General features: G+C 38.4%; 1 protein-coding gene across 1 annotated transcript in view; it reads right to left on the bottom strand.

Moving 5' to 3' along the window:
- The window catches only part of RAB11FIP2 (RAB11 family interacting protein 2), a 32318-nt gene extending 19163 nt beyond the window's left edge, over positions 1-13155 (bottom strand). Inside the window, exons 1-3 of the mRNA XM_008643187.2 lie at positions 12655-13155; positions 1502-1944; positions 349-808 (exon numbers count right to left, since the gene is read on the bottom strand). Coding sequence (XP_008641409.1) covers positions 349-808; positions 1502-1944; positions 12655-13007 — 1256 coding nt within the window. The 5' untranslated portion in view covers positions 13008-13155. The remainder of the gene's footprint in view (positions 1-348; positions 809-1501; positions 1945-12654) is intronic.
- Between the last annotated feature and the right edge of the window lie 6 nt (positions 13156-13161).

Below are 13161 nucleotides of genomic sequence, written 5' to 3'. Positions count from 1 at the left end.
ACACTTGAAACCTTTCCCTCAAAAAACCTCACTTAGGGCAATGTAACTATTAACAACGAATGTTCAGTTTAAGCAGAAGACTTCAGGGAGAGCCCATTCTGAAGCACAAACAGGTCTTCCACAAACACAAGTACCCAAGAACATTCACAGCACATATCAGTAATAAAATGTCACTTCAAAAATAAGTATGAAACAATCAAATTATATAAAAAGTTCGTAACTTTTACTTAGAAACAGACAAGCACTGATATAATCGTGTATAAAGCAAAGACTGTGCTCCTCAACACTTCCCATTTTCATTTATATAACATGTTCAAGATATCAGATTGAAATACAGCAAAAACCTACCTTGAAGATGGCAACATGCTTGTAGGCTTGAAGTTTGCCATAAACGGATTAGTCGAATCATAATCAAAACTCTCCTGATGAGCTTCCCCAAACGCACTCGGTGATTTCAAGTCAGTAGAACTCTCTGATCCCCCATTGCTAAGTTTATCTGACCTCTTGCTATCTTTTTTTCCAGTCACTCTTTCAAAAAGACTAACTTTCTCTTTCTTCTCTTTTTTAATTTCTTTTCTGATCTCAACAGGTTTGGAAAACAGACTTATGTTTTGATCCCACGTTGCTGGGCTTTCTTCAAATGGATTCTTCTGTCTTGGCAGTGTAGCAAATTTTTGGGGTAACGAAGCACTCACATTAAATGGGTCATTTTGTGCTTCAAGTGCAGTTTCATCAACTGTGCTGTCAAGTTGGTTCATTTTAGAAGTATCAACACTTAATGTCCTTCTGTGTGGAGATTTTAGACTCCCTGCAAACAATCTGTCATTAGTATATTATCAATGAGACACTATATCACAGTTTATGACATGCAGAAAACCCATTCTAGCTTAGATCTAGAAGCTTTGCAATTGAGTCTCAGTTCAGAACACTGGTGAGTAACTAAGCTATTAAAGAAAAAAATTAACAGCTGTGGCCTCGATTTCATGTTTCAGAAATGTTTATGGATAGGCACCACAGGAAATTTTTGTTTCCTGCATGAAAACAAAGATCTGTAGAGAAGACAGCTATGACTGTTGTGCCATTCCAGAAAGAGACAAAAGTATGTTAGTGCATAATAACTTTGAACAATGCAAAATACTCACAGTTCTTTGTATAAATCAGGTTTAAAATTTGGTGATAGTTTTTGACTTTTTAATTAGACTTACTTTTCGCAAGATGTTATTTCTTTCACCTAGAGTCCCCTCTGGAATGCAATATACTCTCAGATGAGGACATAATAAAAGAAAATGCTAAATTATCATACATTATGAGCCATGTGAGTTATTTCTTATGCTCAGAAACAGCAATTATGAGCCACCAGCAACTAAAGAAAGTGTAAAAAATAGGCCAGTAATATCTCTTAACATTTTGGCCTTGTAAGTGCTTCATGAACTGAAGCACCAGATTCTGAATGCCCTAATAGCAGTGAGCTGTAGCTCTAATGGTCGTGAGTTTTACTTACCACCTTCATCAACCGAGCCAAAGGACTCCAGCTGACGCCTGAAAAGATGGGAGTAGCCAACAGTGCTGGATTTCATTTTGTCTGAGGAGACGTGTGGTCCTGTTAGATCTGACATGGAGTGAGCTGAGGACAGCCGCTGAGGTCCCAAGAGGAAAGGTTTTTTTGGTTTTGATTTCATTTGCGCTTCACCACTACACACCTCTAGATTTGCATCAGGTATGTGAGTGCTTGGGATGATTGCAGAGGATGTATCTGAAAACGTCCCATCATTTTTCCGACCCTTCATTTTGTCTTTTAGTTTAGCAAATGGGGATTTGGTTTTGTCCTTCATTGACAAATCAAACATACTTGCTGTCATGTTATTCCTCATAAACTGAATATTGACATTTATTTCTCCTCTGTCTTTAGTTCTCTTCCCTTGTCTGGATTCTAGGGGAAACCACCTTAAAGGAGAAAGAGCACAAATTAAGTTGTGTTTTCTGGAGACTACTCATTACACTCTGGTTAGTTGGTTAATGCATCCGGTTAGAACAATTTAAAGTATGAAAACCCAAATCCTACATCGAAGACTCAACCATTCTTGTGCTAAAAAACTTCTTTGTTTATATTTGTTTTCAAAGAGAAAACTTAATAACTAAGCAAGACGAAGTTCTTTACAGTGTTCAGCTGTTTCAAAATCAAAATCAACTCTGGAAGCTGACTAAACTTCATCAAAGCTAGTGGGCTTCCATCTGCTTACAAAGGAGAATTTGTACTTAATTATAAATATAGATACATTTTATTTTATTTTTTTATAGTTTTCAAGTGTCCTTTATTTAGTAGTGATGTGTATTAATGTATTCTATGTGGCAACTACTTGATCTAGTGACCTTTTCTCCGTTGATTTTGCTCAGGTTTATACACTGGCAAACATTTTCCCCTCTTTCCTTTCTTCTAAGCACTGGTTAAGATTTATGTCAACTGCAGCAACACTGGCTAAGAAATATCTGAGAGCCCTGAACAGCCAGCTACCATTTCAATTCTGCAACTGCCTCCCCTCTGGATGCTGACAGTAACTCCACGAGCACAACTGTGAGCACGTAGGTGTATCCAACAGCATCCTCTCTTTTGCAGGTCACCAGCAGGATTAACTTCAGAAATATTTCCTTTGGAACCATGACGTAAATCCCCACTCCTTGAAAAGAGATCAAAGGTGTGATCATCTGTTTCAAAAAGCCAAGTGTGCTTCTTTGCCAGGTCCAGCAAAAGCTTTATCATTATCCAAGTGTCTTATTCATTCCCTATTGTGCTGCATTGTCCCATGGAAGCATCTGCAGAATTATGGCTCAATCCTCCCTCCACAGCTTCACCTAAATGAATGACCAACACACAATCCCTCCTCCACAACCATCACCAAGAGCCCTTCCCTTTTTCAAAAAGGGGCACAAGGGCATATTTCAGATCCACCAGCTCCAAAGAAGTGCTCTAACCCCACTGTCAGGAGAAATCCATGCACACAAATTCCCACAACAGTGCCTTACCACGAGTAACTTTTGAATTGGAGAGACTAAGAAATTAAATTCCCTATTAACAGATACAAAATTGATGATACAGTTATACATGCCTTTTTTGGTTGTTGTTGTTGCTTTGTGATGTTCACAAGATTTTATATTTCATACTAAAGTAGAATAATTAAGAAATATCACACCTCCTCTGTTCTGGCCCCGAACAACATGAATCCAGACCTGTAGAGCCAGAAGCTCAAACCAGTAGAAGGATAATTAAATCTTTAGGAAAAAAACTTTTCTTCTGTTGTGAGGTAACTTCATTTATATACTTTAAATGAAATGCAAAACCTGGAATATGTATCTGAAGAAGATGGATTGTTTTTCCTTTTAGTTAATAATGTTTCACTTCTTTGGTAACTGATTCCAGAAACACTTTAAGTCATCTATAGAGTCCTTAGAGAAAACACACACAGAACCAAGAGTCAGTTGCCTTTGTGCTACATAACATGGCAAAAACTGGAAGACAAGATAGCCTACTTTCTTTAAAACTCTTTAAAAGAAAATATGTTTACATATTCCCTTTAAAAATACAAACAATACACAGCCATAATGAACAACCCCTTGCTCAGACAGATCCTGTCTGTGCAGATAAAAAGCCCCAACAAAAACCATCCTGAATCTGAGAAAGCTGTCCCATGGTTCCTCAGCCACCCACTAAACATACACACCAGTACAAATAAGGCTCGTGAGTGTTTTAAGAGATGCAGGAGGCAGAAAGGACTTCACTTTTTGACATTCAAATGTAATGGCTCAGCCTACACTGTAACAAAACATTCCCTTTTTCCCTCTCCTCACAGGGTTCAAACATTAATACTCTGATAAAACTGGTGAATTCTTCTGTTTCTGCTTAGGAATTACTGAAACTTTAAACTGATGAATGACACTTGTTAACTTGTCTTAGAACAACAAGAAGACATGAATTCTTAAGCTTTTGCTATGTGGAAGAATGTCTTTTATTTTAAAAATTCATTTAACTCCATTATTGGCATTCTCATCACTAATCAACAATGCTGTGTCATTACCAGCACTTACCTGCTAAGGGCAAATGCCATGTACCATTTTGACACTTACCTCTTCTTAAAAAGAAGCACACAACTAATACCTTGCCTTCACAGTTTCTACATTTCTTTTCAAAGTAGACCTTGAAGAACTTGACATTAAAAACAAGTTCAGCTGGGCAAACAACGAAACTCTCCCTAGGAAGACAACAGAAGGTCCTGCAGGAACCAGGTTCAATACTGCTACTGATTCCAACAGAATTTAATCATAAACTCTTCTACTCCAGCAAAATTCCTCTGGTCTTCAGTGGAATTTCTATTTGAATAATGATTGCTGGATCAAATCTTTGCATGAAAGACAGATATTTAATTTTCACAGGCATTTCAAGGAGGCTTCTTTGTTACCTTGGAGAGTTTATCTTGTTTTAGTTATAATGAAGGTTCCATATGCTTCAGCTCATAACAAGACAATATGAGAAGCAGACTCAAATCATGATTTTCTTCAAAATTCAAAGGCAACTAATTACTTTTTTAAACAGATGAGAACAAATGCAGGCAATGCATTTATGTGGAGCTGCACGTGAATGAGCAACTAAGTCTGTAAATGTTTCTTATTAGAATCTGTTTCGACAACACACGGGCGTGAGCAGCAAATAGAAAAAACAGCTTATAGAGGAGAGAAAAAAGAATCGGAAAATGAAGTCCGCTGTTTTCAGATAACAACATTTGGGTCCTAAAACACTAAATTCCACTATACTACTGCCAATTTAAAAAATTGAAATGTATTATAAAAGCCAATAAAACTTGCTATTTTGGTTTTGTTTACAGTACTTTTAGCCACAATAAATGCTCCATTTGTCAGGCTGCCATGAGCTTATTCTATAGAAAGCCTGTACAAAGTAGGAAAATAGCCAATAACATACATGAACAAAACAGGGTGGCTTTTATGAGAGCAGATGCCCTTTTACTTAATAACCAAATATTACATCCAGTCTTGCAGACAGTCTTTATTTAAACAGACCTTGTACAAAGTCTGGTAAATTTTCCCAACTTCAAAGGAAGCCCTATTGCCTTTGGAATCACATTTATTCTTCTTGCTCTCACCTTCAAATATTCTGTAGGGCAATGTCCTCCATACACTCTCTAACTTCAACTTTTTCCCTATGGCTTCCATCAGAACAACCCTTGCTTCTTTCCCTTGTCTGTTTTTCAGGGTGCTAGTGGGCTCTGCCTGTCTTGCACAGGTTTCTGTTAATTTTTACTTTTAAGTATTCTATAAATTGCTGCTCTGCATGCTGACAATTTTCTTGAATGTGCAAAGAGAAGATCAACATGCAAGGCTAAAGAGGAAAAATCCTGCTGACCAGGCAGCCTTGAAAAGCTAAACCCCTATGTGAAGCAGCAGGGCTACTTCCTAACCACAACAAAATCAGTTGATTCTGGCCACACCTACAATTAGGGGTGGAAAAAGCAAACTCTCATAACTTGTGCAGTACTACCAGCAACAAACCCTTCACCTTAGGAAAGAGACAGGAAGGGTGAAGGAGAAAACTGAAATAAGCTACTACAAATGAGCAAGTTACAAAATCATGGCCTGCCTATTTCATTTAAATAGCTAGTGATCTACAAACAGACTTTCAGCTGGTTTTTCCTCCCCTTTTCTGATTTTACTTGTTCTCCAAATCTGCCACAGAATCTGACACTTCCAAGTCTTATCCCTCTCTCTCCTTTAAAGAAGCATCACTCAGCCTATTCTGCTCACCATGTAACAGTGAACAGGATGGGCTGACAGCATGGGTAAGAAAAAGCACTACCTAATTTCAATTACATTTTAATTACACATTTTAACAGCCTCCAAAAGCATTGGGTAACTTGTCTACCAATCTCAACAGGAATCAAGTGTTCCAGCCAGCACATTCAACCTGTGCATGACAGACGATCTCCCAACTCCAAACATGGAAAGTATTGAAGGAATTTTCCCATCTTTCTGCTTCTCAAATACATCACTCTGCCTTCCCTCTACCAGTAATCATCTGTTGAACTGATCTAGTTTTGCTTTGCTGAAAGCATTAGATTGCATCCGAAGAATTTTGCAAGATATTTATTCTAATTCACAAATTATTGAAGAAATTTTGCAAAAAGCCACATAATCATCACAGCATCCGCCAAGGCTTCTGACCTTGAGTTTACAGGCAAAAATCGGCATCATGATCTGCTACACAGTAATGAGGAGAATTTTCTATGCAGGCAGATACTTCTAAACTTACCCCTAAAACAGACCATCAGAATCTCAATGATAGAACATGTCCATCAGCTGTCACAAAAACAAAGTTGATGACTACTGTCATGCTAGATGCACTGAAGAAACTTGCTTTACAAAACCCCACTGACATAAATGTCCACAGCTTATTGATAAAAAAACAACATCCAAAGCCCAGAACTGTCTGACATTTTCATTTAGCAGCGTATGCACTTTGAAAAATACAGAAGTATGTTTTGTGATAAATCATTCCAATACCATACTGAGAGACTGCCCCAAAAGTCAGCAAGTAGGAAAATTAAGGCAAGGGGCTGAGCACAGACTACATCGTGTATGACGGGAAATTAAGAAGAAAACAAATAATTTATTAAAATAAGTGATGACACTCCCAAAGATGAATACTCTTACTTTCTGGAAGCCAACCGAAATGAGATACTCAAAGCAGTTTAAAATAAATACTACAGAGTGACATTGTAACACCACAAAACATATGGGAACTGACAGCTATCACAACACCCTCACTACAGGGTTTGCTAACATCAACTCGAATCAAAGTCATTAAAGTCGTCTTAGTTTACTTATTATTTTGGCTAAAGACTATGTGTGAATACTTTTATTTTAGAAACAAAATAACTGAAGGTATGAGAATTAAAGCCAGTTATTTGAGTTGAGTGTGTGTGCGAGCATGTGTGTATGTGCACAGAAAATGGAGAAGCATATCAATCCAGATGGCACTTAGACTGACTCAGAATTATGATGTATTGAGAGGATGTGCATGGATTTGTTGTCAAAATGTAAGTGCTGGGAATATTACTAAATAATTTGAAAATATAAGTCCATAAAGCTATAACTGGGCAAAACTTTGTTTTCTCCCATAACCATCTTTCTCTTCTGTTCCTCACTACTCACATTCCTTTTTTTTTTCTATTTAATGAGTGGTACCACAAAACAAGCTGCATGGAATCTCCAGGCTGCCCTTTATTTCTGTGCCTTTAACAAATTTCTCAGTTACTACTCTTCCCACTTTTGACTTGAGTGGAACAAGATTTTTCTCTTGCTCTAACCACAATAAAGACATTTTTTGTTACACCCTGCCATTTCCACTATTACTGAAGTTCATCCCTTAAAATGCATTTTTCTGGTTTAAACTAAAGTTAAGACTAAAAATTAGTAAATAATAGTGTGTTATGTTTTGCAGAAATATTATTAAAATGGTTCCCACTCATTAACAAGTACCGAGCCCATATATTATCTATTTACTCTTGTTTGCTTGTTCATAATTCCAGATGTATTTGAAGTCACCTACTCAAGTGCCTCCCTCTTGCTTGTGCTGCTACAGATGAGAGAGAGGACAGAGCAGAGGCAGTTGAAGAGGGAGCTCATATCCAAGACAGAGGCTGCCAAGAAAGAATTCACATTAATTTGGAAAAAGTCACACAATTTGCATATCTTCCAGGAAGCTAAGCAGCACTAAAGTAAGTGCCTACAACACAGAGGTACTGATCATGGTCAACCATTAGTTCTCTTCGCTTGCTGAGAAGCTGGTTTTGACTTTTTTATTATCAATATAAGTGGATAAGTATCTTTAGAAAAGGCCAAGATTCCTTCACTGTTTATGCTCAAGCAAGCAGTTCTTTTAACCAGTGCTGCAATTTGTATGTGTGTGGAGGGGAGTGTTGTTGAGGTATTATAGACTCCAGGGAGAAGAGGAACTAAATCAAAAATAAAAGATGTCTCCTCTGACATTTCCATAAGAAATAATAACTCTACATCACCTGCCTCCTTAAATTTATAGCATTCCAAACAAGTGTTGCATCTTAAATCAGCTGAACATACAATAAAATGAGCCATCCAGGGAAGCACACAAAGGAATGGACAATAAACAGAGTGGAATTAGAGTAACAAGGATGAAGCAAAAGCTGAGGAAATAAGTAACATCAGGAAAGTTAACAGCAATTTGTTCTTCTAGTGCTGTGTTCATTTAGCCCTCAGGTGGAAAAAATCTAAGCACAGTCATTGTAAAAAACAACTGAAAAATGCTTCAGTAAATTAAGGCATGTCAGCAAATAAGTATTTTTCTTACTACATGGTAACTCAAAAATTTGTCTTGATGCTATGCAATCAGATTATCAGCAGCATTAAGGCAACCATGAATTATAACTGAATTGAAATTATTACAAAAAAGCATATATTCTTTAAAACAATACATTCATTGATCATAATTTACATTTCAAATGGAAGAGTAGAAGAGGTATATTTATTTTGCAAGAGCAGATGGAAAAAATTGTCCATGTATTTCTTAGGATGAATTAAAAAACCCATGCAACGTTATTGCAAAAAATAAAAGCCGTGTCACAAATGGAACATTTGAAAACTTTTGCTAAATACACTTTCATTTAAGCAGTTTTTCCAAAGCCTTTTGAACTGTAGTAAAATCTTTCAGCATCTGGAGCTTAGTTTTCAGCTCTGGAAAAAAGAGCAGAAGTAAAAAGTCCCTGTCCATTTCCAGCTAAAGCAGAGATGTCAGAGACACAAATTTATGAACTTTCACAGTACAATGGGCATTGCTGGACTAAGGCAGAAAGAAAATGAACTGGGATCCTGCAGACACTTTGGATGAAGTCTCTGGAAGAGATCTAGTGAGGGACCATCTGAGCCGCATCTGGATCTAACTGTTCCAGGAATTTTTACTTTTAAGAATTTGAAAAATCGTCAGTTTCAGAAAGGAAAAGGACATTGTATGATGCTGTGTACAAAATTTTCCCTATCAAGTTATAGTAAATACTTTGTTTCATTAAGTCTGGAGCCAGAGCAAGTTTCTTAGAACACAAGACAAATCCTATCATGAGGCCTCTGCCTGAAAACTTTACTGCAGGGAGTATTTGTCTTAAGATGTGACAAGTAACAAAAAAAGCTACACAGAAAATAAAGGATTATTTTTCCCTAACATAACGTTCCTGAGTCTGCAATGATTTTTGAAATTTATTTCTTCCAAATTATAAAATATTAAATTAAAAAAATATGTAAAAAGTGAAATGTCACACACCCCATGGTCTTCCTAGGAACTCAGAATCAGCTGGTAGCCTTCACTTCTCATACCTCCTTACTAAAAAAGCACTAGGGAATTGCTGACAGGGTTCAGCATTGTGCAGAATATTAAATATCTTTTTTGCAATACCCTGGTGACTCTTGAGTCTGTCTCTTACAGCACCATATGTACAGCTGTGTTGGAAAGAGGAAGCTATTAAATATATTAAAAAGTAGAAATATTACCAATAGACACTTCATCAAATAACTGGATCTCATTCATCCCCAAACAAAGCAAGAAATGTTAAGGTTACATCAACATAAGAAAATAACTCTGGATTTAATAACAGCACAAGCCTGTTGAACATATTTGAAAGTAAAAACATTGCTTAATAAAACAGATTAGTGTTTCTGAAACAATGAATATAGCTTTCAACCATCAGAATGCTTTGGTAGCAAAGACATTGGACTTGGTCTTGAAAGGTGCTGGGTGTCTCAGTTCCCACACCATAGTCACAGTTAGAAGGTCTTTGGGTCCAAATATATTACCCTTAGTTTACTGCCAACACAGGACTAGGAATATTTTGTATCAAAAAGGATTTAATAAAGGGGAGGGGAAAAAGAGCATTTTGTTTGAGATTGCATTCGTAAATCTGTTCTTGAAAGTTTGCCCTCGTCCCACACACATGCACAAATAATTGCATCCACATCTCCAAGTAATGCTTAGAGGAGACAGCAACGACACACCTGCGTGGCACAAGGGCACACAAGCACACAACCACGAAAACTTCTCAAAAACATCTAAACTTAAGAACTCCGAGTTACTTTGTTTCTAAAGTGAGCTTTAGAAAGGACATTTTTGAGGTTTCTAAGCACCTAAAGACACCAAGGGGAAAACTGGACTTTCAGTGGCTCCTTCCTCATAAGAATTTAAATCAGCATTAAGCGAGAACGCACTGCCAAAAATCCCACTTGCCGCCCAGCCGCACTTTTACACTTACATAAGACTTTTACAAGTACGGCTGTTCGGCCCTAGAAGCCTAACACCCATCAACTTTTAATAAGATTTGCAATCTTAAATGCTCAAGTAACTTCTGAAGAAAGCTCTTAGGCTGTTTGTAAAACTTTCCCCGTAGGCCCCCATCTTGTGCAGCAGAGCTCGCAGGCAGCGCGCAGCGTTCCCGAGGAGCCGCGGCGATTTCAGTGGTGGTCTGGAAGGAACTGCTTCATGTCTACATAGCAGGAGTTCCTCTCTCACACTTCAGAGAAAGAAATGAGAAAATAACACCTATGGAGCCGTGCTAAGCATAACTTCCTATAAAAATACTGCAGATCTGAATGTTTATTTAACTATCACAAGGACTGTGTTACTTACCCCACTTAAAAATTTCTGGAATAATTTTGCAAGAATCCAGTACTACTTTTGCTAAAACTGGTGCAAGACCCTATGTTTCTTTTTCTAGGGAGAAGAGGTTTTGCTACTCACAGTAATACAGGAATAATTTACATATTTTACTCCAGTTCTGAATACATATTTCTATCTAGATTTACATTTAGTAGCATTCCTCCCTCATTCATTCACCTTGTTTATCACCTTGTTGCTAGGTGTTGCAACTAAGGCAGATGCCTACTGACTTGCAAGATAATTACAACTAATGATTCAAGAATTTTTAAGATGCATGTCTAAAGAGCAGTGAAACTTCTTGAATCAAGTGTTAACAGAAATTAAGACCCTAAGGCTACAGGCATTACCATGTATTGCATCAAGATAACTGGATTGTCCCTAAAAAGGTAAGCAATTAAAAAGCGTAATACTCCAGACAGTGAACCCACAAGACATTTTGCAGGAACTACTTCTTTCTTTTTTATGGTTTGTGAATATACTCTTTTGCAAAAAAATCAGTCTACAAAAACAAACACTACGGCAATGAGAGCTTTGACTTGTCTTTGGTGCTCTTCAACCTCAGCCATGCATTTAAGTAGCACCAAGTTTTGAGGTGGTTTCAGAAGAAACCGCAGTCTGACCAAGAAGCCCTGCCTGGTGTTAACCATATGGATTTCCACCTCCAACTGCCAACGCTGCTGGAGGTTCAACCCTGGCACAGTCAGAGACAGACAAGCGATGCCAGTCTTTTAGTGGCTTGGATGCAAAGTCCAGCACCTCACCACAGACCCACCATCACTATGGATACCAGACTTCAGTTTTAACAGCTGAGATTTGGGAACAGGAGCTTTTGTACTCTACTGAAGAGACACCAGAGGAGGAAAAGCACCTGGAGCAGGAACTTTTTAACTGCTGCAGAAATATCTGACAGCGCTCATATGTCACTGTCTACATAGAGCTCACTTGGAGGTCTCCATGCTGTTCTTATTCAGCTCCTGTGGGACAAGCATACCTAAACCAAACCCAAAGCATGGAGTCATAGGCATGCCTACAGTACTCTCATACCTACAGTCTGAGTTACAAATACACATGGAGGATACATGATGCTGCTACCAAACACCTTTGTGTAACCATGTCCTGACTAGGAACCTTAAAACAACTTTACTCATTTAGCTGAGAAACTCAGAGAATTAGATAAGTACAGTTCAACTTAAACTGCTACGATGACTTTTTTTTTAATTCCTTTTTTTTTTTGCATTCCAGTGCCTGAACTTCCTGGCAAACACAATTTTATTTGAAAAAGGCCTATGTAGGTACTGATGGAAGCTACCACAAGAGCCAAAATTTCTCTTCAGGCTTCTCAGTTAAGGCCTGCTGTACAGTGCAGCCTGTGGGATCGTGGCCTAAGATTAATCAGGACCAGCAAAGCACTGTGCTGTTGTGGTAAGCCTTCATTAAGTCACAGTTCATTGACCACTAAAACATAAATATAAAACATTTAAAGACACATAGTTGAAGCAACTGAAGGAAAACAATTTTAAAGAGAACCACACCAGGTTTCAGGGCATCTGAGTCTCACGCATGGTTCAAACTGAGGTAGGAGTTGAATGGGGGTATGGCCCTGCACAGAACGAAGAAAAATGCTTAGAAAAACAGACTGTAATGAGTTCATGTTACACACAAGAGTTTGTCAGAAAAGTTAACGTTATTGACAGTCCTTCCCTGTGCAAAGTAAGCATTTGATTATAGTAAACTTCTCTGGAAGAGGTCAGGCCACAATGACATAACTGTATAGGTTAAGAGACTGGAACACGAATTGACGACAGAATTAATTTCATTTCAACGTATGTACATTCATAGTAATGCTATTATTTCCCACCCTCCCCAAGTGCAACTGTCCAAGGAATATGAATTATAATGAAAAAACCATCACTTACTCTGTTTTCCGCCTTTGCTTGTCTTCAAATATATCATTCAGGTTTATGGCCACCTGTCCTAAAAACCTGTCCAGCCCCACCAGCGACCGGTGCATGACAATCAGGTACAAGATGTATTTCTCTGGATTCTCCTGCATGAGTAATCCAGGGAGCTCGAAGGAGGCCTCTTCTTTCCAGATGGGATCCAGGGTCTTCTCAGCCACCGAGGTGGAGTACTTCTCCTTGCCCAGCTGTATGATGGTGTAGGCATCGTTGCTGCCATTTTTACCTTTTGGCTTCAGACCTTTGGCTTGAAGGACCGTAACTTGCACGTGAGTTGGGAACCACTTCTGGGCTTGCTCTGCCAACATCATCTTTGAAGGTCGCAGCAGCAGCAATAACAAACGCAAAGTCTGTCAGTCCTCGAGTGACTGTGTAAGGGCACTTACGGCGGAGACACCTGTCAGGGGCTCAGCTGGTCCTTCCTCTAGCGCTCCTGGCCGCGGGTGGCCCTCACCAGCCCACGGG

This window comes from Corvus brachyrhynchos, unplaced genomic scaffold (assembly GCF_000691975.1).
Source record: "Corvus brachyrhynchos isolate BGI_N302 unplaced genomic scaffold, ASM69197v1 scaffold319, whole genome shotgun sequence".
NCBI lineage: Eukaryota > Metazoa > Chordata > Aves > Passeriformes > Corvidae > Corvus > Corvus brachyrhynchos.
The sequence above is the reverse complement of the archived record's forward strand: the minus strand, read 5'-3'. Positions and strand labels throughout refer to the sequence as shown.